The 25,869-nt window shown below is 38.0% G+C and overlaps 2 protein-coding genes across 4 annotated transcripts; both read right to left on the reverse strand.

Moving 5' to 3' along the window:
- Window positions 1-62: 62 nt before the first annotated feature.
- On the reverse strand, window positions 63-13,446 carry LOC149004274 (phospholipase A I-like protein). Of its 2 annotated transcripts, none has more exons than XM_089167747.1 (18): window positions 12,407-13,446; window positions 11,787-11,934; window positions 11,571-11,649; window positions 11,319-11,472; window positions 11,026-11,235; window positions 10,612-10,857; window positions 10,337-10,499; window positions 9,993-10,253; window positions 9,792-9,910; window positions 9,292-9,453; window positions 8,949-9,141; window positions 8,696-8,832; window positions 3,868-4,006; window positions 2,865-3,071; window positions 2,293-2,773; window positions 1,993-2,209; window positions 1,563-1,652; window positions 63-768 (listed from the first exon to the last, which is right to left on the reverse strand). In XM_089167747.1, the coding sequence occupies exons 1-18, from the start codon at window positions 12,911-12,913 to the stop codon at window positions 325-327; spliced, it is 3,957 nt and encodes a 1,318-aa protein (XP_089023873.1). In that variant the 5' UTR covers window positions 12,914-13,446; the 3' UTR covers window positions 63-324. The 2 variants fall into 2 exon arrangements, with proteins under 2 accessions (XP_089023873.1, XP_089023872.1); XM_089167746.1 differs by having other exon boundaries at window positions 11,571-11,652.
- Window positions 13,447-16,329: 2,883 nt separating this feature from the next.
- Window positions 16,330-21,763, reverse strand: CHL (chloroplastic lipocalin). Of its 2 annotated transcripts, none has more exons than XM_089169228.1 (6): window positions 21,590-21,763; window positions 21,162-21,263; window positions 18,819-18,945; window positions 17,852-18,088; window positions 17,089-17,379; window positions 16,330-16,897 (listed from the first exon to the last, which is right to left on the reverse strand). In XM_089169228.1, the coding sequence occupies exons 2-6, from the start codon at window positions 21,221-21,223 to the stop codon at window positions 16,619-16,621; spliced, it is 996 nt and encodes a 331-aa protein (XP_089025354.1). In that variant the 5' UTR covers window positions 21,224-21,263; window positions 21,590-21,763; the 3' UTR covers window positions 16,330-16,618. The 2 variants fall into 2 exon arrangements, with proteins under 2 accessions (XP_089025354.1, XP_089025352.1); XM_089169226.1 differs by lacking the exon at window positions 21,590-21,763 and adding an exon at window positions 21,366-21,574.
- Window positions 21,764-25,869: the final 4,106 nt, after the last annotated feature.

Here is a 25,869-nt window from a genome sequence, read left to right on the forward strand (position 1 = left end):
CAATTTTTCCAGAGCAACGGAATCTCATCCAACAAGGAAATCACAACTCAAGTTGAATAACACTGTAAAAGACGGTGAGCTTCAGATAAATTCACCAAGGGGCTTCGCACTTATCAGAATGGAAGAAGCAACTTCCAAAAAGATTGGTAATTCTCCACCGAGGTAAAGACAGATTCACTGGATAATTTGGGAAAAGGTTACAATATAACAAAAATTTGCAAGCCCCAAAGTTGCATCTTTTTTTTTCTTCTTTTCCCTCAAAATTTCATCATTATATGCATGCTCATTTTATTTTCTTTTACGTATCCTTACATATTATACAACCTATGGTGTTTTGGGAAGATGACATGAATATCTCAGTTTCGAACGCGTACCAAGAGATTTTTTAAGGGCGACATCTATTGTATCACCTTCTCGAAATAATCCATCATATAACTGACAGACAAACCTTGACAATTCCTCTTCTTCGTCATCCACCCAAGCTGATGAATGCTCACAGTTATTTTCTGGTTCACTGTCATCCCAGTCACTCACTGGACTTGATGGTTCCACCTCTTCATCCTCTGCCTCTTCTCCGATTTCAAACTTACCACTCTCTGGTATGTTGAATTCAGCTGACACATGATATGATGTCTCTGGTGTCTCTGGTGGTAATGTTGTCGGCGAAATAACAGCTTTGGCACCAGAGTTCAGAAAGGCCTTCAATAAACTGGGTGTAGGCCCATATGTTCCTGTACATATAATGATCCTATCCCTCCATGCTCCAACCTAAAGATTTTACAAGCATCAAGCAGTAGTTGGATGAGCAGGGTAAAATAAAATGAATAATAGTACAATGGAAGCAAGTTCATCAAAAGCATACAGTTCATGCTATGTAAATACATAAAATTGCAACTATTCAGATGTCTTTCTACTTCGTAAATAAGCTGTGAGACTTCTAGGGAGTGTTAAATATTTGAAAATTAAAAAGGATAAGACATTCTCCAATCATTTTTCAGTTTCTTCCATAAGATTCATCATTTGATAGAAAGAGAAGCTCATGACAGATTTCCCCACGCCATGAAACTATCAAGTAATTTATATACCACCAAGTCACCAACAAAAGTTGTACGTGAAAGCTAATTGCTTGGCTCATTACATAAAAAGACATCCAGAACAAAATGCGACTTACTTGAACTCAATGAATGGAACAATTCTTAAAACACACAAAAGGAAAAGATAAAATTTTCAGCAAGTATCCATGTTTTCCTATGGCTTCTTCCGTTGCCTATATTAGGTCATTGAGAGTAAGAAATCTAGTACTACGGTAGAAATATATAGTTTGATAAAAGGAAAGAGAGATGTTATGCCAAAAAGGCTTTGACCTTCACCTTTTGACAGAGTGAATGGCAAAAAGTAAATGCACAAAAAAAGAAAAAGAAAGAAAAAAAAGAACCTAAAGTGTACACTGTTCAGTTCTATAATGGAGACAAAAAAATATCCCATAGGCTCATATAGTGAAAATTTCATCTGCAGCCATCAATAGAGTAGGAAGGAAACTAAAACAGTGTATGCAAATATACCATCCCACGAACATCTTCTGGTGCTAGGTGCACAGATGGCACAGTCCGGCGAAACATGTATGCACCAATTTCCTGGTCATCTTCCATAACCTACAAGCACTCATCATATGAATGATTAGTTTTTTCTCAAACCCAAGAGTGAAGAATCTGATAAGGTTAATTAACAATGAGCCACTGAGTCTAGATCCCCTACCCACATGGAGAGAAAAAATTCCAATCCACATGGTTGGAGGCTTGACACATGTCCAAACAAAAAAAAGAATCCTCTTTTTTAGGAAAGGAGATAGAAGATTTGGATTCCTACATTTTCAAAATTTTCCTAAAAAAGAGGATTTTATTTTTAGATTGGACATGTGTCAAGTATCCAACCATGGGGATTTGAATTTTTTCTCTCCATGTGGATGGGGGATTCAGACTCTGAGATACCTACTTGTGTTTGACGCCCAATATACCGATGGACAATACCTCCAATTTGGAAGTATGGCCTATAGGCAACCAAATCAGCCACAGTGGAAACAGCTGCTAGTGCTGATGCATCCTTTCTGCTACGATCACGCATTGTTGGTATCATACTAAATTTAACACTCTGTACAAATCTATCTGCAAGTTCCCCAGGTTCAGCAACCACAAATACATCATTTTGCCAACTGCAATCACAAATCAGGTTAGGACTCAAACATGCATCCTAACAGTGAGGGTAAGGGATGTCAGCAGGTGAGAAGCATTTCACCTTAGTATTGAACCAACTGAATCATTTTGAAGAGCCAAATGTATAATGCCCACCTGGGGCAAATTTTGTAGTTTCTCATACAATGATCTAGCAGGTGAGCTAAGTTGCCAGGTTCCTGAAGGAGATTTTGGGGGTGAACCAGGTGCCCTCCCAGATTGAAATCCATCCAAGCTTAGTGGAGGGACTAAATCTATTCGATTAATCCTCTGCAGACCAATATCAGGACTGAATGGAAGTGGGCTTGAAGGAAAGCTTCCATTGAACATGGGTGATGTAAATGGTGTTGGAAATGTCGTTGCAGGCACTGCCTTCGAAAATCCCGCTATCCTATTCACAATCGATAATCTTATTCCATTACGGGCACAGAAGGTCTCAAGAGACCGGGCATGGTGAACAATTCTCCCAGAATCAGGACTATGAGAGGCTTCTGCAAGCAGTACCATACGTCTCCAGCCTAATGAAGGGCTATTCTCATCTATAACTGCACAATTCCAGATTGAAACTTTGCATCAGACAATGAAAAACAAGATTATCTTGGAAAGTGGCAGGGGATATGATGATAAACCACACACCTGTATTTGAAGCTTTTTTTGCATGAAAATTCAGAGGTTGAGAGTTTTCTGACCATTTCTCCTCATTTTGGAATGGTAGAAGTAGTCTTTCACATGCATTCTTGAAAGCCTGACAATTTTTTTGCATGAATTCCTCTGTAGCAGCTTCCAACTTTAGCCAAACTGCAGGATCGGTTTCATCCAGCTCCATGCCACACCTCTCATCAACTATGCGTGCAAACCAAAAATGGCAATGCTGAATATTTTTTTTTTTGGGGTGAACAAAGAACTTTACTAAAACACGAGAGAAAAGAGACTGTACAAGGGATGAAAAAGAGAGGGGAACAACCAGTCTTCAAGAAGCAAACTAGAGGGGGGAGGGAAGACCCCAGGTAACAACAATGTGTTTGTCCCTTGGGGAATCAACAATAGGGGGATGGAGAATAGACTTTAGTCTGGAGGAGATATCAAAGCAGATAGTTTTCTAAATCAAGTCAATTGGGCGTGATTTGGAAGTCCATCTCCTAAAGTTCCGCTCCCACCACAAACGGTGGATGGTGGCACAAAACATTACCAACTCGGTCACAAATGGCAGACCGTGCATAATTTTTCAAAATCCAAGACCAATCGAGCAAATCCATACAAGTGTCTTGAACGTGGCCAGGGAAGGGCTTTTGACCAGAGGGAGCTAGCAAAAGGGAAATAAAGAAAAGATGCTCAATGTCCTCTAAACGATTCCAACAAAGGATACAATTGGGGGTGGTGGGGATATGGTGGCAATGCTGAATTAGAACTCCACAATTCTTCACCAGCAATTTGCAAGGTAAGTAAGGCTTTTGCCTATCCGAAACAACTCCCCACCCCCACCGCACAACTAGACGGGGGAAAAACTACTATAAGGTGAAGTACACTTCAGCAGCAAGACTGCCTCACTAAGTTTTGAGGTGAAACAAACAAAATCCTAAACAGAAAATGTCCCTGTACAAGTGTGCAGACAAGAAGAATTCCTTAGTCAAGAATTTACCTGGGTTAAACCGAAAATATTGAATTTCAGGAAGCATAGGTAGCAATGTGTTTAGTTCTTCCTCAACCCGATCCACTGAACATGCACTCTCAATCAATACTTGCCCAGTATCCAGATAACGCCACCCACCTTTTCGAACCTGTAATTATCAAACACAAAACAAATTTGTGATCTCTAGATAATTTAATGATAGGAAAGCTTACAGACAATTAGCAACTCTCATATAAAAAGTATATATAGTTGATTTTTCAATGAAGGGAACAACTTTGAGTTTTTTACCATCTACATTATTATGAAATTTTAGTGTAGATAAACAACAGAAAAACAAACAAATAAATAAATAAATAAAAGAGAGAGAAAGAAACTCCAAATGGATTTGATTGACATAAAAAGGCAAAGCCAATGCACGAGGTTCGGGCCACTACTGTGCATGGTAGGAGAACTCTTGAGATCTCGTTGAGAACCCACAAGATATCTCGTATTTCCATTTAGTCGGGCTAGACGATGTGCTAAGCACAAATGGTTCTCAAATGATGACTATTGAGTTGTAAGTTTGATGATTGGATTGTCATTCGAACTTTGTAGGTTGAACCATGAACATGTGTAATGTACTAGACTCATTTGAATTTTGAACTTTAAGTATTAATTATGGGTATAGAAGGTGAATGATAGGCCACCTTAAGGTTTCACTTCAGCTTAGACGTTTCCCACCAAGGGTCCAAAGGGAACTATATCAGGTCCATTTCTGACAAGAAATGGACCATCCATTTCCCTCTAGATGAAGGACACATGTCCATCAGTCACATCCAAAGGTTCAAACTAAATTAAAATAAAAATATTTCTGTCTTCTAAATATTACCTCAACCTTTTTCATTCAGAGGGAAATGGATGGTCCATGACCTGATAAAATTATGGGTCTGAAGTGGCTCACATATGTACCGACTTTTTTCATAAATCTGAAGCCAATTCGACCGCAGATGACTCTGATATCCCTAAAGTTGAAATTTTGAGTTGAGGGGAATTTCCACCAATTCAGCGAGATCTTATTGAGATCCCGAGCCAACTCTCTTTTTTGAGTTGGCAAGATGGGACTCAAGATTGAGATCTTGAACTATGCTACTGGCTTTGGAGATGGTCATAATGCACGCACAACTTTATTCCTGCATCACAGAGGCTGTTTCATAGATCTGAATGTATACAGATCTTAATCGGAACATGATCCACACTAATTCATATTCCAAATGGATACTGAAGATAAAAGGATCTGAGTAAGTCAAATCATTGATCTTTGTTTTATGCACCACAAATAGAATGTATATATGATAATTTTATAGGACCAAAGCCCAAGCATGACCAAAAACATATGGCCCAAGTTTTAGTAGTTTAGGATCAAAACTCAGAAAAACAAAGCAATCAACTACCTTGGACCTAAAGCATGTTGCAATGGAACACATTTGGTGATGCCCCATAGGTGTATATAGTCTTTTAAATTGGAACAATGATTAAAACAGCAAAAAAAAGTGTCCTAATCCATCTTGACTTGGTTCAACCTGGTGTTAAGCTTCAAATCAAAAGAGATATAGCAAAAGAATTTTAATAGAAAAACATCTGAGTCTCAAGACAAGATTGAAAACAAGCTGAGATTGCAGATTCAATCCCATTGCCTTGGAACATTGGGCATATCTAAAATCTAAAATGGAAAGAAACGCCAATTATTCACCCAAAAAAGAGCCACAGTTCGATCGGCTGGTCCATGTCAGCATTCAAACTAAAGTACTCAATGCCTAAGTGAAACCTTGAAAACAAGCTGGGATGCATTTAAACTGCAAAGAAAAGGCCAGTTCAGCTTTCAATCTGAAGTACTCAATGCCCAAGTGAATCCATGCCCCTCCCACCCGCACTTAAACAGTGACAAAATTTAAGTGTAGATTGTAGAAAGTAAATGAAGACATCTTAAGCCAGAATAGTAAACTAAAAATTCTGAATTTCTAAGTTACTTTCGAATAGTTATAAAAAATTAAGAGGGGTATCTATGTCAAGGTGTTGTGTGAGAATTTGAAGAAATTATTACTCAGAAGGTATTTTTCATTTATAGGCCCCAATGGGGTATTTATAGTTACAATCTGAGTAAACCCTACTTTGAGTAGGATAAGGAAATACAAAGCAAATAGAATAGAAAAACCAATCCTACATATTAGGAAACCTAGTCTAACACAAAATATGAAACCAATATAAAGAATAGAAGAAAACAAAATATATAACTAAAAGAGGAGTCAACTCCAATTAGGAAACCTCAATCATACTTCTAACACGTTGCTTAGGTTACTGTTTTGGTGAATTGAACAAGGGTTCACCCCCTAGCCGAAACCCTAGAGTGCCCCTAGGCCACTTCAAAGTGGCGCACCAAGGGCTGGCTGAATCCTCCTAGAAGTGTAGTTTGGTCAATTCCAGCCCTAAATACATGCTGGAATTAAGTTTCAGAAGTTTCTTTCTTATTTTTCAAGAGTCTGGTTTAGTTTAGAAGCCTTGATTGATTTAAAGGTGAGTTCTTGAATCTTCAGGAGTCTTTCTTTAAAGAAGGACTCTTGTAGTCTTTTATTACAAGAAGAATTCCTTTCCTTATCTTGGGCTCCTAGTGTCTTAGGAGGAACTTATTTTTAAGAAGATTCCCCTAGTTGTTTAGTTCAAATTAAAGTCTTTAATTGAGTGGCTGAGATTAATTGTAAGGGAGATGCTAAATTATAAAGGAATCCCTCTTAGTTGGAGTTTTAGTAGGCTACAAATAAGCCTAGTCTTTCATTGAATTCTTTAAGTCTGATTATTTGAAAGAATTGATTAAGGATCGTGGCCTTGTTAAGGAGACCACAGTTAAGTCAAGAATTGGAGTTTTAGTAGGCTATAAATAAGCCTAATCTTTCATTGAACTCTTTAAGTCTGATTATTTGAAAGAATTGATTAAGGATCATGACCTTGCTAAGGGGACCACATTTAAGTCAAGAATTGAGAGTCTTCTTCAAAGATCAGCACCTTCTTCAAGTTCTAGCATCTCTTCTTCCAGTCTCTAACATCTTCAAGAAGCTACAGCAATCTTCAAGTAAGTAAAGCAGACCCCCACCCCCTCCCTCACCCTTCTAGACCCATCGCACCTACCCCCAGCCCCCTTCCCCTGCCTGCGCATACCATAAACCCCTCCCCCCTTGCTGCTGCACCCCTAGCAGCATCTCCCCCAGCCCCCGACAGCCCCTAGACCCTCCCCCTCCCCACTGCGATTCTTCCCAGCCCCTCCCCCGCCTCTCCTCTCTTCATTGCCACTCTCCCGTCCCCGGTTTTTGACTTGCGGCAGATATGAAACAAGGAAAAGAAAGAATAGTAAAAGAAAGAAAAGAAAAAAGAAAAGAAATAATAAGAAAAAAAGTTCAAGATTGCCCAAGATCTTTCCCTCCCTCTGAGTTCAAGCCCATACTTCCCAAAATCTTCCCGAGATCAATCCCCACTATTTTCTTTCAACCCGTGGGTGATTCTGAACATCCCAAAGCTATCCCGTAAGGATTTGATGCAAGACCTTAATTTTTCCTTTACCAAAAAATTATCATAACTATTAGGTTTGACTTAATTGAGTTTCCCTTATCAATTTAGATCGATCTTGTCATCCCACATTTTTTCCCATCAACCCATGTCACTCCTAAGAGATTCCAACAACTTCCTTGAATACCCATAGGCATCCCATAATATTTTTAATTTATTTGTTGGAAGATTCTAGGCAAACCCTTAATTTTAGGGAAACCATCCTAGGAACTCTAACTCTAAAATTGGGTTCACATCACTTCTCATCCAAGAGCCTTGACAACTAATGTCAGTTGGTTGCCTTGTACTGCCTTGCGTCCATGCCCCCTGCAACACCCTGGTTTGCCTAGAGCCGCACCAACTATGCTTTAGACTAGCTATGTATAATAAAATCTTGCACACTAGCACAGTAGCACCTCATCTACCATCAGCATCCACTAATTCAAGCCCATCCTGCACTGTATCTTTCTCTCCACTTCTTTGCACCCTCCACCCCCATTACTGTAATAAACAACTGCCACATCATCACTCTGCCAGGCAGGGGATTGAAAGGAGGGAGCAATGGATATTTCCATGGAGGTTCCACCTAGGTAAACGAATAGTGTGGTTATGCATTGACATTTGATGGTGCTTCCACAAGGATTCGGTAACCTTTCTAGGTTCACCAGCAACGAATTAACAGATCAGTGCCTTGACAATGGCAGAGGTGGCAGAAATAACAACATTGGCTGCGGTCGGTTTTGGTTCAGAAGAATCAGATGGATGGCAAGTGACACAACAGAAATGAATAGAATGACAGATGAGTAAGACATATTGCTAAAAATGTGCTTGCATGAGAGTTTGCATTATGCCCCATGTTTTTCACTCATTTTTCAACATAAGAAATAAGGAAAAGAATGCTAACTAGCCGCAGCGTTCTCACCGAGACATGTTGCTGCATGATTTTACCGTTCAGCCCCAATTAATAAATAAAACCTTGTTCACACAGATCCATTCTATGCACACTCCCCCTTCCCCCCCCCCCCCCCCCCCCCCAAAAAAAAAATCCCTCAAAACGGTGCAAGCACTACATGACCAGATAGTGATCTCTTGCCGTAAGAAAAATCACAATATATTATTTTCTCTATGAGAAGAAAGAAAATAACTAAAAATTCCAAATTTGATCAATCATTTTTCGTGCCCCTAAGAAGGTCCAAAAAAAATTCCGTCCTTTTTTCCTGTGGGAGAAGGGGGGGGGTTTAAGTACAAGAAATTATGCCATTACCTTCGTTGGAACAGAACCACATCCAATGGAAACTAAACTGTCAATTTTGGCATCAGGCCACAGAAGTTGTGCTTCTCTTATGGCAAAAAAAGTGGGATTATTAGCTACTATCGCACCATCTTGCCAGCGGTGTACATCTAGAAGAAAATTTGTGAGAATAAACCAACAATTAGAAGCAGGAAGAGATCAAAGGAATGAACATGGAGTAATGTTAGAACCAAATGAATGAACAATTAAGCATCATCAAACATACCATCAGAAAAATCATCAAGATAATATGGAGCTGCAGACGATGCTCTTATTGCCTGCCAAATATGATGCTTGCAACTACCAATAAACGCACCATGCTTATAGCCAGTTGGTGTCCCATTAGTCACTGTTCCCACCCCAGTAAGAGCTGGGCTCTCTCCCATTCCCAACGGTGATTCTAGTGTTCCGATGGGATACTGCATGCCAGTATGAGAAAAAAGATTAAGTTTATCAAAAAGAATAATTGGAAGAAAGGTTTGGTGATCAATTACAAACTACTCTCTATTAAACTGATGGACCATAAAAGACGTGCAGTCAAAACAGAATAAGATATCCTAAAATTGAACCTGATAATTGCGGAATATGAATGGCTGAGCTGGCATAACACTGACTAAAGTTGATACCACAAAAACTTTTGGGATGCCTTTTGCAGCTGATTCAATCAAAAGGTCTCCATCCTCATCAGCACACATCTCCCTTAACAGCTTCTCAAACTGTTCTGCACTGTGCTGAAATCCAAATCTAACGTAAGATTGCAGCTTTGGGCCAAGACTTAAATCTGTCCTCAATAATACAACAGCCAGAAGCACTAATGAAAATAATACTTTTACTTTCCCAACTTTAGCAGAGGGACTATTTAATTATGTGGCAGAGATATCTAAAGGATTTTAAAATACTGAATAAGCTTGCAATTTTTTAGCAAAATATTTCCAACCAGATATCCAACCAATATAGAAATTCAAGAACCTCTTTCTGACCATCAGAAAAAAAAAACATGCAGACAAAGTGCATACAGCAGAATTTTCAGAAGGCAATTAAAATATCAAGGTAACTAATTATTCCGTACTTTAGATCCATGAACAACAACTCTAAAGCTCTGTGACGAACTTTTGTAAAGTTGATCCAGCTTTTCTCTCCAAGTAGCAGCTTCATTGTTTGGGACGGGATCAGTAAACACAAGTTTTCCTGAGGGGACAAAATTTTTAAGAGCACAAGTTAAATAAGAAAATTGGTGCAGTACATCCCATTCCATAATGAAAGGACTTACCAAGTTCCTTGTAAATTTCTTCGCACTGATCCAAGGTCATTAACTTGATTCCAAGAGCAACAGCAAGCATACCACCCGTGGATGTACCACAGATTAGGTCAAACAATTCATGTATACGCTTTCCTGTTCCTAATTCAATTTGTTTAAGCATCTGTACTGTTGCCAGACCTTTCATGCCACCCCCATCCATTGTTAGTATGCGTAGTCCTTGCTTTGCGACTGGCCTTCCTTTTATTGCTCTCCGTAATATTTCATTCTCTCCTATAGAGACAACAAGATCAGGCAGGGTTAGATTTAGAAGTACTAATGAATAAGCATACTTGAAAGAGAGGTGTGAAACAAACCAAAAATTGCCAAAGCACGAGCAGCAGCTTTATGCACGCGTGGCTCAGAAGCAACCGTCAATCGTACGAGAAGTTCCCGCAAACTTTCAGAAGTGACAAGGGTCCGCCGATTCTCCAGACAGAAAGCTAAATTACCAACAGCCAGTAATGCAAATCTTTGCACCTGAGGAAAGATAAAATACAATATAGCAGGACTGTACAATAGTAAGGGAAGACTAACACCCCCCACATTAAAAGGCACACTAGAAAGTTCATTAAAATAGTGTTAGACTTGCCTCTGGATTTTTATGAGCACATAGTGCTTTCAGTGATCTTAATACATCCTTTGTCAAAATCTTCTGAGCCACACTATCAGAGGCTATGGCTAAGGTGATCATGACTTGCAAAACAGATATAACTTCTTCAGCAGCCATTGATCTCAATACTTTTTCTATGGGTTGCATTATGTCAGATTTCATCAGCTGCATTGCTACAGAAATGTCCCCAGCAAGAGATGAAAGTGCAGAACAAGCTTGTTCAACCTGCAAAAATGCAGAGCTATTTTTAAGACAACATACAACAAAATTTTGGGCACATATAAACAGGGTATAGTTGTGAAACAAGATTCATGTAGCTGCCACCATTTAGCTGCGAGAAGGCTAATTCAGACGCCCAAAAAACAAAAGCGTATGTTAGGGTTTGCTACATACCACATGGCGATTGTCACTGCTTATCATGCTAATAAGCTGCCGGACTGCATTCTCATCTTTACCAACGACTATGCGGTTTCCATGGTCTTGCATAATTTTGGCCAGTGCGGACGCTAGCAAAGGGTGATGACAAGAGGAAAATCGGAATATAAGAGAGAAGAAGGCACTCAATTTGTGCCTTGATGCAATGAAATAGGAACTGTTCTCTGTCTGCAACAATTAGAAACCATATGTTACAACACAAACAATTTAGTGACCAACACCTAGGCCAACTCAGCTGGATCCTTCATTACCTCAATTTGGACATTCACAGATTTTAAGTTCTCATCAGCTTCAATCCTGATATTTGCAAGAGACAAGTGGCGGAGCTTATGCAAGGGCAAAATTTCTGGGAGGAATTCAAGAGGATTTCCAAATAGCCTAAGAACACGTAACTCGGCCATAGCCCTGCCATTAAACTGGATGTAAACATCAGAGCAACCTAAACTGATACCGGGGGAAAAAGGAAAGGCTGAAATTAACATACAGATTGCTGATTAAATGACCTGAAATCAAGAAGGGGCCTGACCAATTTGTTGTGCTCAAGTGACAACTCTACCAGTCCAACACACTGTCTAAGCTCTACTGCTGACAGGTTTCCAGCAATCAGAAATGAATGGCATGCATAAAACTGACTCGGTCACCAACCCAGTCTTGGATTGCTAACCAAGTAGGATAAGCAGCATTTAAATAAAACGCCAAATCACAAATTTCAACCTTACCAGGCACTGAAGTTAGCATGTTGTAGTCAACTCTGAGAACTTTCAAATTCTTCAATTCACCAAGCTCTGGTGGCAGAAGTGATAGCCTATTGTTGTCAAGATATAGTTTTTCAAGATGTGGGAACCGAGTTAATCCTACTGGGAGTACCTGATAATGACCAAAGTATATAATGGAATCTAAGATTATATATTACCCAATTAAGCACAAGAACATCAACTTGAGACCTAAACATATCAAATTATGTAAAGAAGTAAATATTATAATCATACAAACAATTTCCAATGTAACGAAATAAGAACCCCAACATCTACCCCCCCCCCCGGCCCCAAAGAACAAAAGAATCTTCAAAGTTTCAGAATGTGGGTTCGAATGTTTACTCGAGAAAGTACTCATTTGCAGTCATCAAAGAACTTAGATTAAGGTTCAGCAACTCAGTTGAAATTGAACCAAACCATGGATAAGAAATTATTAAATGCATGCGAATGAGCAGGAGAGGAAGTCGACCAGTCCACCTTTTACGACGTTAAAACATATAATGAATTGTAAACCCGAAGAATTCCAAGTTTAAAGAAAACTAAATTGAAGCGCAACGATGTTGTCAATTAAGATTGGCACTCACCGTAAAACCGCATGCACAGAGGCTCAGCACGGTAACGCTGTTCCAGTGGTCAGCATAGCCATCGGAATTGCCAGAAGGCGGCGCAAGATTGGATCTTATGAGCTTTGTAAGAACACCCATCCCATCGCTATGCGATCCAGCAGGCTTCGACAGCTTAACCACTCGGAGAGGGTCTCTCTGCTTCACGACCGACATATCAACACCCACATTCTCATCCTGGAGATTAAGCTTAAGCACAACGGATTCCTGCGGAGGCGGAATTGCAACCATGAGCTGAGATTGAAGCCTAAGGCTGACCTGGTCCTCATCATCACCGGCATTCCATTCAAGCTCAATCCGAAACCCAAATTCTGATTCTTGGGTACAAGGGGAACAAGGAGTGGAAGGAGGGGTGGTAGAAGCTGGAGAATCGACGGGATCATCAAGATCGACATCGTCGACGTTGCCATAGATGAGACTGAGATGGAAGATCTCAGAAGGACGCTTCCATCCCAATCCCCATGACATATCTAAGATCTCTATTAAAGATTTGGAGTTGAGATCAGTTGTAGAAAACAATGGATTTCAGAGGTGGGTAGCTGTTCATTTTTGAGATTTCGAGAGACAGACAGAAATTTCTTTCAAGGTCTAACGTGTTAAAGAATTCCCAAGAATTGTCAGATTTCTTCCTTGATTTTTGCGTCACTAAAAGCAGAGATTTTTAGAGATTTAATGCGTAGAAAAATCTGATCTTCGATTCGATAATTTGGGCAATGGCGGAGGGTTCAGATTTGAGAAGAAAAAATGATTTTAATGGCGGGAGGAGATAAAGAAACCTGTTTGGAAAACCGATGATTTCAAAGAACCAGTTCTTCACGAACAGGGGGATTAAGTGGTTAACCGACATTCATTATCTTCACCAGGTTTTGATGAAATACAACCCCTACCCTTGAAGTATTTTTGTTCGGTAAAGAGTATAAACCCTTGAATTCTTGATCATGAAGTCAAGGTTATTGAGTAATCTTCAAAGCACTTCTACCAGAATTAGCTCTTGACTTTTGAAAAATAATACCACAGACGTAGCTGATTGGCAATGAGCAATGTTTCTTAGTGAAGAAGTTGGTACCAAAAAAGTATTATACTCCAAAAATGTATTAAATGTACTGAGACATTTCATTACATTTCTTAAATTTGCACCATAAAAAATTTCTTAAGGGCATGTTTGATTAACATGAATTTGTAGTAATTTCATTATGAAAAACTGTTTGATCGACGTAATTTTTGTAAATGTGTACAAATCTGGATTTCTCCCCATACCTATAAATGTATATATTGATATTTTTAGTATAAAAAGATGAATCTCAAGATTTCATGAATTTAAACATTTGAAATCTCTGGATTCATGTAACCAAACAAACCCTTAGCAAATTTCATTGGTTCATTATTAAATAATCTTATAATTTCTAAATTACCCTTAATATCTATTCAAACAAGTAATTACAAATTCATAATATCTTTTGTATTCATTGTATTTTCATTTTTATGAAAATAAATTAATTAAATTTTGAAATGGTCTTTTTTTAAGGAGCAAATTATCAAAAAGGGAAAAAAATAAATTAAAAGTTACAACTTACAACAATCTTTTTTAGAATTAATTTAAATTTTGGACAGTAAAAGTCATCAAAATTCAAATTAATTTAAAAAAGATGATTGTAACTTTTATAATTTTCTTAATAATTTGCTCTAAAAAATAAGATTTTTAATTACTTATTCTCAAAAATATGAATATACAACAATTTAGGAATTATGAGATTATCTAACAAGGATAACGAAATCCGCTAATGGAATATAACCCGTTGAGCAAATCTAAGACATATTTTGAGGTGCCTTTGCCAATTTAATATATTCTTGGAGTGTATATGCTTTCTACTATAGATTTTGGGGTATCTTTCAAATTCTCCCCTTCTTTTTTTTTTTTCTTTTTTTCTTTTTGGCATAAAAGCCCTTGTAGTCAAGGTTACCAACAAAGAATAAAAAGTAAAATTAGCTCCAACATTTTGAGAAATAATACCACCAAAGAGAGTTAGCCCATTGCTAATGAACAATGCTTCTCCGTGAAGAAGTCAGCTTCCTTTCTTTCTTCTTCTTTTTTTTATTTTTTTTTTTTTTGGTGGGGGTAAGGGTGAAGAAATCAAGGTTTGATTCAACTTCATAGCATAATTAAACTATCCAAAAGATGTAGTTGACATGCATGCAAATTGGCCTGGATAAACATAACCCCCACCCAAAAAAAAAATCAATTTTATTATTGAAAAAGTTTTTATTGTACTTAATACCAATGCAACTTAGGATTCAGGAGTTTCTGAACAGATAATCAAATTCTAACTGTCAAATGCTCGTACCTGTGAATGAAATCAAATGGGCACTGCATAGTGCATACAGCTTCTAGAGTTTCCCCTTCATATTGAATCAAATAAAATTGAGATTAGATATGCACCCTACAGTGTAATATAACCCCAAAATCTGTTCTGAAAATGCTTTTATTTCTGTAGATTCTGAAATTGCATGTTAACACACCTGTAGCATGTAACCCATGACCAATAATCCAGTAAGGGTGTAAGAGTTTTGAATATGGAGTATGATTCCAGGAATCACAGCAAGATTTGAGCTAAATTGGATCAGAATCCGATGGATCCTGTTCAGATTCCGGTCGATTTGTACTAGATTTCTTATGCCCATATCTTCTGGTTATTCAACTTAAATGTACATAAACTCTTCTTCTTCTTTTCTTCTAGACTTTCAGGACTCACTAGTGACTGTATTTACAATAGGGGTCATTTCTTTGCTTTCTTAGAATAACCTTATAATTTTTTTGCTTTCTCCGTCAGTTATTTGGCATAAATGTGCATTGCTGTGCATAGCAGGTGACATTTTTCCGGGTTTGGGATGGTATTACAACAATCTAGACTGTGGAGAGAGCATCTAACAGTTGCACAAGCAGCGGGCTTAAGTAAGGATTCGGCAGCATACTTACAAAAACTAAACAGTTATGCCATAGTTTATGTAGCTGTAGTTGCTGAACCTGAATATCCTGCAGACCTTCGCTAATACCATCCAAAACCGCTTCTGACTGGGAGACGAAAGTGCAGGAACTTGTCTTGCTATTTACAACATGTCCTTCATGGACCAAAAAGAGTTGCCATAGCCATCTACTCAGCACCTGCAACAATTAGTTCTGAGTCAGTAGCTGCTAACCAGTGAGGAAAAGAAAAGTGAGTGTCCATACCTGTAGTTTCAGCTTGTGACACTAGTTGAGAGGGGATTAGATTTTCTAATGGAGGGTGTATATTTTAAGCATCAATCCAAAAGTGAATTGTTTGGAGAATAATACCAGGCTTGCATTTTTTTTGTCAAAAAGATTTTGGTTCCTAGATTTCCATAGGTAATAGAAGGAGATTGATAAAATAGCAAAAAACCAATTAATCACAAGAGTTTTCCATCTGAAATCATCTCCCCAAAAAATGCAAACATCCAATAGAGAGAGGGCTGAAATATTTTCAGTCTAAGTCCTAATGGTCCTACAGCTAAAATGTGTTTGGACATATCACAACCAAAATAGAAATGCCAAATCGACTCATCAGATTTACCACATACGCTACACAAAGTAGAGAGTTTTCCACCTACTCGGTTTAGATTTGACTGGTAATCCATTAGATAGGATTCTCCAAAAAAACATTTTGTGTCTTGAGTGTAAGGCAAAATTTTTATGAAAATAAGAACACCATTTCAAGTACTTAACTCCAGTAGTATGAGAATGTGGAGAAAGATGTAGAGCAGCCAGCCTCGTGGAGAATTTAGAACCCCGAACCAAGGAGCAAGTCCACCTCTCATCTTCTTATCCAGGGATCCTGAAAGTCACAATCTCAGAAAAGAAGAAAAAAAAAAGGGGAAGAAGAGAAGTCAAAAGTTAACTACCCACGATAGCTTGAGAGACCCAACTCATTCGGTCTTCTTTATGAAGATTTTCAGGAATACATTTTGCTTTAATTGAAGGGAGCCAAGGGTCATACCAAAAAGCAGTGCTTCTTCCATTGCCAATTTGTTTGGTTACAAATGGTTTGAGTTTAGGCAGTGCTTCTTCTTGAATTACTGAAAGAATATTTTAGAATTATAGATTTTATCCACAGCAACTTTACAATATTCAGTACATATCCACCCTGAATGGAAGCAGAACTACTTGAAATAGAGCTGAACAAGCTTCTTCAAGGTGTCAAATATGCTTGTGAATGGATTAAACTGGATAGGACCCTTTAATTCCAGATCAGGGAATTGGTTGGTTAGAGCCTGCTGCATTCCAGACATAGACATCATCGCTGCAAGCTTACTATTAGACATTACTTCACAATCTTGTGGGGTGTCTTTGATCTTAGTTGCATCATACCCGAAGTTTGCCAAGTAAGTTTTGTATTTCTCTATGAACTCTGGACCAGGATCAGGTGTCCTTGAATAAATCTGAATTATCAAAAAAAAAAAAAAAAAAAAAAAAAAAAAAAGGGAGAGAGAGAGAAAACCCAACAGATTAAATCAAGCACAGTATGAAACTCAAAACAATTACAAATGATTGTAGGTGTCCATTAAAATTATCAACATTTTGAATTTAGCTTCTAGATTTTTACCAGCCCTAGTCAAATGGTTGCCTTTACCTGAATGAAACTCTTGTCTTTTGCTCCCGAAACTAGAGAAAAGTTATCATAATCAGTTGCAATCACATCATATGGCTCCTTGGGAATAAATGGCAATGTAGGAAAACGAAGGTAACACTTTTCCTTAATCATCTCTTGCCTTTCTAGATCAGTCTCATTTTTCGCTGTATCTTCCTCAGAGAGGCATTGTACCCTCCCCCTTATCCCTGTAATATAGCCATCTGGGCCACCATGAACACAAAAAGTATCAACTTGGATTGAGGGGGTCTCAGCATCAAATGTGTATATGCCCTACAAATGTGTTGATTAGAAAGTTTAGCATATCATTCAGTAACATAAATCCTCAAATTTTTCACTGGAGACAAAGAAAAACGAGGAAAACAAGGATTTAGCCGATTAGAAATCATTCAGAAACATAAATCCTCCATTTTTTTTTACTGGAGACAAAGAAAAACAAGGATTCAGCCGATGATTGGGTACAATCTTGTACTGTATCATACAATAAGGAAATAAAAGAACTTTAAAGAATGCCATCACCTAGTCAGTTAGAGAAGCCTAGGATCATTTTGGCATGCATGTCTTATGTAGTTAGCAATCCAAGAGTAAACCCACAGTTTAAGTCTTAGGTAGTCTCAGGAGTAGATACCAGAACTTTCATGGCTTCATGCACAGAAGGCTCTCCCACACCAACACCAGAACAACCCCCCCCCCCCACCAAGAGGGGGAAAAAGTTATCTAAAACCATATGGTCTGAAGCTTTCACCTGTGTGCAATGACAATCTTCCTGCCCTTGTCCAGCAAATCCACGTTTAAGTGAAGCTACTTCAAACCACCTTCCAGCATATCTTGTTGGATCAAAATTATTAGCCGTCATGCCTCTCATCATCATCAATTTCCCACTATCTGCAGACCCTTCATTAAGTGGAAGAGTAGGGATATTCTTTGTGGCTGTTGCAAGTTCACATAAGTGCAGGGGATGAGAAAGATCTGCTGCAAGGACCTGGGCAAGAGAAATGAGATTGGTTTTAAAAACAAATTAAGTTTTCACCCCTTATGCTCTAATACTCTCATGCTACATTCTGTAATTTCTTGTGATGACTCCGGTATTTTCTGGCTCTAACAAGCAGAGCTAATTCTGAAAATGAGTCCTGAAACAAGAGCTAATTCCTATATGGCTTCTTTTGTTTTTTTACTCTGGTGTCAACATGACAAATATGGAATATAACACAGTTCCCCTTGGATGGAACAAAAAAGATTGTCTACGACCAATACATGTGGAAACACAAGAGGAGGTGAGAACCATGTGACTGTTAGCATTGAGCTGCTGATAAAATCAACGGATAAGGTGAGACACAATCCTCTTCTTTATTACATTCATTGAGCTGCTGAAGACACGAAGGAAATAGTTCTTGTAAAATCGAACTCTGTGACTGTTAGCATAATAAGATCATCTTGACGTCAGGCCAAATAGCTTAACTTTTATGAGGCCATCAAATGATGAACCCAATACAAATGACAAATGCAAATAAGCATTGTTAAGAGTCCTTGAGAACTTTGTGTTAACAAAGATTTGTCAGTTGAATGTTTAAAAAATGAATATTTAGGGTAAGTAAAAATATTAGCTGATCTATTTTATTATGACCCATCCATCCTTATATTTAAGACCGTCTGGCCTGGCTTTCTAAAGTAACAAAAAGCTTCAGAATTCTATCCAAATTAGCATGCCTCACCTGGCTTGTTTGACAAAAGAGTATAGTTGAGGCAGCAAGACCAGATAGCACATGTCTGGCAACACCTTTTCTGCTTGGTGAAGTGTGCTCAAAAGAGCACTTTATATTTTCCTTCCCTGTTATCCTCCTGTGAGTTAGGGGGGAGGAAAGAAGAAAAAAGAGAGGAAGAAGACAAGATAAAATAATCAAGAGAAACAGTATCTCACACTCTTATCCATCATGGTGGGAGATCTCGCGAGATCTCGCTAATTTGACATAGCAAGACGAGATGAGAGGCGAGATCCGCGAGATGGGAGATCTCGCCACATCTCGCCGAAATCTCGCCATATCTCGCCGAGATCTCGCCTATATCTCGCTGCAACCATAAAAATTTGCCAGAAACTTGATTTTTTTGTTGAAATTTGTTGGGGATTCAACTTCTAAACATCTTTAAAACATCAAATTATCATCATTCAAGCCTATTTTAACTAGATCTACAACAAAGGTAAGATTTTCCCCCAAATTTGAATTCAAATAGAATATCACAATGGGTGTGTGAGTTTAGTGTAAATATATGCTCATGGAAACCAATTTAATGTGACATTTAAACCATATGTGACATACTAAGTGATGAGTTGACTGGGAGTCATATGTGGCCCGCGAACGTGATGCGAACGGGATACTCCGCTTGTAGTCTTGTAACTTATTACCATATACTCTTGTGATTGTGATTGTGAACTATGGATTATGATTTATGACTACTAAAGTCAAAACTCTATGGTTGTAAAATTTTGAAGCCATTTAAGTCTTTGATAGTTTGATGTGTAATATATTTAATACTTTATAGTTGATAACATGAATTACTTGATATCTCTACATTTCGGTTTTATACATAGGGTTGACTTAGAAGACATAGTTAGGGTTATTTTCTCACAATTCTAAGGCCACCAATGTGTTCAAAATGCCTTAAATAGACTAAATACCAAATTTCAGCCCAACCGGGGCCCTAAAACCCACCGAGATGGGTCATCGAGATTATGCCAATTTTTTGGTAGATCTCGCGCGAGATCCCCGTCTCTATTTTGGAGTGGCGAGATCTCGCTCGAGAGCGAGATCTCCCACCATGTTATCCATAATCCATATCTAGATAATAAAAAAAGGCAGATGGTTGTCAACAACTGCAATTCAAGGGAAGCTGTTTGGCGAATTATTACCTCAGATGATGAATAGGGCGAATCACATAACAAAGGCAAGAAAATAATGACAAAAATGTGAAGAAAGAAAAAAAGACTTCGTTGAAAGCAGTATCAGTATTAAATCATAACAAACTTATCAAGAAGTTAACTGAAAGATGGATCCAGTTGTCTTCTTTTTTTTTTTTTTTTTTCTTTCCCTTCCTGTCCCCCAGGGTGTTGGGTTTTTTTTTTTTTTTTTTTGGGTGGGGGTGGAGGGGGTAACATATAATAACAACATGAGAAACATAACAAAATAGAAGGTATTCTGTTTCTTTCAGTTCTTGAGCACAAAATGGCTTCATTAGTACAAAATAAAAGATGGCAAAAAGTGGAATGAACCACGACCATTCTCAACTAAATTTCCATTAAGAACAATAAAACCATGTAATATGAAGTTTATTCCTGTTCTTAATGGTGAGTTAAAGGCAATATGTGGCTACTTCCACACTCTAAAGCATGGAACTAAATCTCAGTGGAAACTGACTGAAATCTCTGGGTGGTCTTGGTTTAGGCTTGGCCAAAACAGAATCCAGACCCAGCAACTGTTGAAACCTTGAAATGAATCCACATGTCTCAGCTTGCTCTAAGTTTCTTAGTTAATTCTGAATAGATTAAGTGATGAACCTAAAATTTCATCTTATATTTCATAGGAGAGGCATTGCTTTTTACCCTTGAGCTACTGTCCTCGAACAGCCAGAGTTTACCTGTACTGAGGTATCTTCTATAAAATATACAGAGCTGGATATCAGGAGATGAATTAAAGTTGAGGAATACCTACCTGGAATTAACGCACTTACGTGAATATCAATAGTGAATGTCAAGTTGATCAACCAATTCATATTTCCAAAACTAAAGTGTAATCTTTTAGCCTAAGCTCACTAGATAGTTTCAAATTATCCACATTTCAAGTATATATAATCGCTTGAGTAACTAATGTAGTTCACTGAAAACCTGAAACCGTGTGTGGGGATTTTTTTTTTTACAGTGTCAAACATGGTCACAGCCACCGAATACTTGAATTTAGTGGACGAAGCAAAGCTCGTGTCGGAATATAAATGAATAACTATTTGTTTTTGAAGTGAGTTAACATTTCTGAAGGAGAACCCAAGAACAGGCATGGAGGTCTTACCCAGGGACAAGGGGAGGAGGAGGAGGAGTTTGGAGGAGAAGATGAGATGTTTGAATGAGCATCGGGCCTTCCGTGAGCTTCCAGAAAATCTCAATTTTAGCTCTGCAACTCAAATAAAGATGGAAAGGTCCGTTAATCCTGTAATAGAAGACCAGAAGTGTGTCAATTTACCTTCAGCACAGAAATGGACTTGAGATCACCTACCTAAGCCAAAGAAAAACAGGGCTACTTCAATCTCTGGAGAATTTCTGTGCTCTTTTTGGGCTTAAAATCCAGACTTTCTGAGCTAAAACAGCTTAGTTCAACTGGGTTTGCTAGGGATCAATGAGTTAGGTTCTTATTTCCCAACTTCCGAAATGCTACATATCATTCCAATACCCCATCAAACACACTCGAACAATTCTACGGATAGAGAAGGAAGCCCTTACCTGGATATGGCGACGCCCAGAGCTACAAACCTAAGATGAGAAAGAGATTGAGACAAGGCATTTGATTAACAGAATTTCCACTCCTTAGTCCTTACCATCTAGTTCCACGCTCACTCACAGAGAACATGGTGTTCTCTTCTTCTTACTTTTATTTTAACAAATTACACTAGAACCGAAAAGAAGGGCTCAAAACACTCAAAGCTCCAAAATGGAGGGCCTAAATGGCTTTGACAACCCACTTTATATTTTAAAAACACATACAATCCATTTTGATAAGGATATTTTTTTAATTTAAAAAAAAAAAAAAAAAAAAGATAAATATTAATTTAATAGTATTCAGTGGTAAATTGGATCAGAATCCGGCAGAAATTTAGAAAAAGCATCCGAAATCAAATTCGGAACTTTATCGGATATCCGATAATAATCCGATCCGATAAACAATCTGATTATTGATTGGTGATTGTCATTTTTTTTTTAATTTCTGATTTTCGAATCCGATTCCCTTTTTAGGAAAAAAAAATTTGTTGAATACTTAACTCTATCTGGATATTATCCGATCTGATAATAAATTATCCGAATTCAAATCCGGTTGCTTAGTAGGCGAATATAGATATTTGTTGAGTATGACTCATGCTTCTCATTGTGTTGCCTCGGTAGGGTGTGGGGGACGCTTCCATGTTTCTATGGTCTTTGGAGTTTCTTTACAATTTGGATCTAGGCCCATGAATAACTATGGCTTAAGGTTTCTAAGTGCCTATATATATTCTTTTGTAACAGAACATTATATGTAATTGTTTTTTAGAAGAATATAGTGAAAAATCTAATGCTGGACGTAGCCTCACATTGAGGTGAACCAAGGTAAAATTCGTGTCTCTTTCTTCCTTGTTTTCTATTTGATTGTGTGTGATTGATCGTTCTAATCCTAACAATATTTTCCATTAAAAAAATTATGGATACAAACACCCTTAAACGAATATGAATGCGAATTCATAGGCAAATTTTGGATATCCATTTAAAGGTCTAATATCAGCCATGTTCCCTTATTGGGTAAGATTGTGAGATCCAAGAGTTGTGGTTGATTACACCATATATGAAATATAACTCTTTGTCAACGGTGGGTTAATTGACCAGTTAAAAAGTCCAAACTTCCATGGGAAGGTCATGGGTTCTTCGTTTAATATAAACTCGCCTTTCATTACTTGTTTGAAGCTCTATTTACGATCTGCAAACACAACTTTGGTTAGACCTAAGTAGTTGACAGAGTTTTTCAGTCCAGCCAATTCCTGGTGGTTGGATATTAAGGTCTTTAATTCAGCAATTGATGTAGTTCATCACTGTAGCTGGGTCAAGATCTTTATTCGAAAACACTACCTCATTTCTCAACAACCAGATAGCATAACATGTTATCATCATCAATTGAAAATAGCTATCTGAACATAGCTTTATCCAGATTATTATCATAAAATAGATGAGCTGAAGTCATTAAACTTTAGAGCACCATGATTCAAGTTCTCCACTCTCAGTCCTAAGGGCCCTACAGCCTAGAGGCGTTGGGTCCAATTGCAACCCATGAAAAACTGTCATATATGAAGACAATTTGCAGGAACTGATGTCCATCCAGAAACGGCTTCCTCAACTGGGATTCATGCATGTAACAACTGCCAAAAAAATAGCTTAAATTTGAGATGTGTGTTAATCTTCCAAAAGAAATTCTACCATTCTATGTTTTAACTTGGAAAATTTTGAAGTTATCTACATATCAAATATTTATATGCTAATTTTGTAGAAAAAGAACCATTTGAAGCTAGTAGGGGTGTCCAAGGATCTTGTTCCGGATTCAAAGAGACTGAGTGGATTGCCTCTGCACAGATGGAAGGAAAAGACAAGTCTATCTCTTCCCTCAAAAGAGATCTCCACTCCATCAAATCAGCAAGACAAGAGCTCCTTGACTGAAAATGGGGATTAATCTCTCCAATCATATGCTTCTAGGTTGCCCAAATCTGGAGATCAAACTAGAAAGAAATGGAGTCCGGATCCTCACCCCGTCGGGGGAGCACAGGCTGCTCCCCGACAGCTTCCCAACCACACAAACACGTGGGTCCCACAGATGAAAATTTGAAGTTTTTTTTTTTTAATTTTTGCAAAAAGTATTTTTCACCTATGGGTCCCACGTATTTGTGTGGTTGGGAAGCCGTCGGGGAGCCGTCTGTGCTCCCCCGGCGGGGTGAGGATCCAGACTCATAGAAATGCTCCTATAGTTGCCCACCTTCCTAAAAACCATACCTGCAGGGTCAGGAAAAAGTCTCCATCCTTCTCTTGAAGTCTAATCCTCCTCTATCCTTAGGCAAGCAATGCTTATCCCAAGCAATTAAAGTAAGATATTTACTTGTATTCTTTTGACATATTGAATCCATTTTTCTGCAAATATCTTTGGGAAACATACTTTTTTTTATTTGTTAGGAAATCTGGCAATTTTTATATATATGGGAAATGAGGATATTACATATGCCATCTACAAGGGTTGAACTCACTAGCTTTTCACTAAAAAGTATGAGTCTTACTAGTCAATCAACCTTGCATTGGGACAATATAATATACTGCATATGGTAAAATGGGTAATGCATTCAAAATAGACTGCATAATTCCACCAGCAAAAGATAGGGTAATGGATTTCCAACCAGACATTCTATGAGTCATTTTGGCTAACAAGGGTTTCAGATCTTTGGTCCTACTCCAAAGTGAAATAGGTTAGATCCCAAATTGGGGCCTTAGGACCCATAGCCTAAAACCTAGGATGCCTAGAAGCTTACATGGTTACATCTATCATTGTTGCTTACATTCCTACTGGAAAACACAATGACTTGGTTGGTAACATTAGCAAAGATATTTAAGACAGAGAAGACAATATGCACATCAACAACAATTGCTCTCCAAAACAAGAAAGTATCATCAATAAAGAAAAGATGAAAGACTTCAAGAACAGTTATTGCAACTTTTATTCCTTTAAAAGCATTCACATTTCTAAAAGCCCCAAACAGCCTGGATAATACTTCCATAATTAATAAGAACAATTAAGTGCGAAGAGGACAACCTTGTCTTAGGCTTCTAGACTCAGTGAACCAAGAGAAAAGAGCCCCATTCAACTTGACTGAGAAAGATGAAGTAGAGATCGAGCATTGTACAAGGTCACACCATTTTGACTCAAAGCCTAGGCACTTAAGAAGTTTTAACAAAAGTGGTCCATTCCACCTTATCACAAGCCTTGGACATGCCAAGTTTAAGAGCACATATCATAAGAAGCCTTTTCGCCTTTCATTTTATCTAGCCATGCATATGGTGACACAAATTGCTTATTACCATTTGTTTGGAAGTTAACACTAATGAAGATCCTCTCCACCCAACTTGTCTCTCTATCCATTCTTCCACACTCACATAAGTGTGTGACCCACTCTGGGTGGAGAGGATCTAAACTCAATTCACATGAGCCGTAATCACTTTTTGACTCAGTTAACTAGCCAAACGCATCAAACAAAACAATCAGAGCATTGCATTCCCCAAAAATTAAGGATCCAATTTGTCACATACAATTGTTTCACAGTATATGAGAAGATTGCAAGATATTGGTTTGATTGAGATGGGATGGGAGTGCAGGAGGTACAAACAAAAGAAACATGGTGCCTAGAGGAAAATTCTCTCCATGAGAGTAGAGGATTCAGACCCTTTAGAGAAGGGTAAATTTATCAAATACTTAAATAATTAATGGGAAATTCTTTTCCTAGTTTGATAGAACAATTTCTAGTCTCCACTAGCCAAATTTGTAACTCCAAAGAGTTTTTTTTTTTTTTTTTTCATTGTCAATTGAACAACCCTTGGATAACTAAAACTGCCCCCCCCCCTCCCCCTATAGCTTGAGAGTAAAAGCCTATTATATATGTTGTCAAGAGAATCAAACTTAACCTCTTTTTTTTTTCTTCTTCTTCTTCTTTTCTTTTTTCGATAAGAGAATCTTGAGTTCTTCATTAGCAGGCATTGATCATTACCAACTGAACCAACCTTCCTATTGTAATCCAACAAGTAGATTGCTATTTCCATTAGTATTTCCTCCAAAAAATTTAGAGCAGACACTAAACCATACCAGCAAGAATTTACCCATGTAAAAGTTGTAAGTTGAGGGAGGTAAAATTCTTTCAAAGCCAAAGGTCTAGGCTCTTGTGGTTCCAAGAGTGTTTGTCCCAAGCCTGAGTCAAGTTCTTCCATGTAATAAATTCAAAATTAAGGCT

The sequence above is a fragment of the Hakea prostrata genome, chromosome 9 (genome assembly GCF_041222555.1).
Source record: "Hakea prostrata isolate BN-2017 chromosome 9, UWA_Hpros_2, whole genome shotgun sequence".
In the NCBI taxonomy this organism is placed as follows: domain Eukaryota; kingdom Viridiplantae; phylum Streptophyta; class Magnoliopsida; order Proteales; family Proteaceae; genus Hakea; species Hakea prostrata.

Coding starts and splice junctions, on each gene's coding strand:
- LOC149004274 (XM_089167746.1), bottom strand. CDS start 12,913: ATGTCATGGGGATTGGGATGGAAGCGTCCTTCTGAGATCTTCCATCTC. Junction 11,473..11,570: donor AGGCCCCTTCTTGATTTCAG/GTCATTTAATCA, acceptor GTTTAATGGCAG/GGCTATGGCCGAGTTACGTG. Junction 8,833..8,948: donor TCTTGATGATTTTTCTGATG/GTATGTTTGATG, acceptor ATTTTCTTCTAG/ATGTACACCGCTGGCAAGAT.
- CHL (XM_089169228.1), bottom strand. CDS start 21,223: ATGCTCATTCAAACATCTCATCTTCTCCTCCAAACTCCTCCTCCTCCT. Junction 18,089..18,818: donor TCTTTTGTCAAACAAGCCAG/GTGAGGCATGCT, acceptor TCTCTTGCCCAG/GTCCTTGCAGCAGATCTTTC. Junction 16,898..17,088: donor AAGACAAGAGTTTCATTCAG/GTAAAGGCAACC, acceptor TTGATAATTCAG/ATTTATTCAAGGACACCTGA.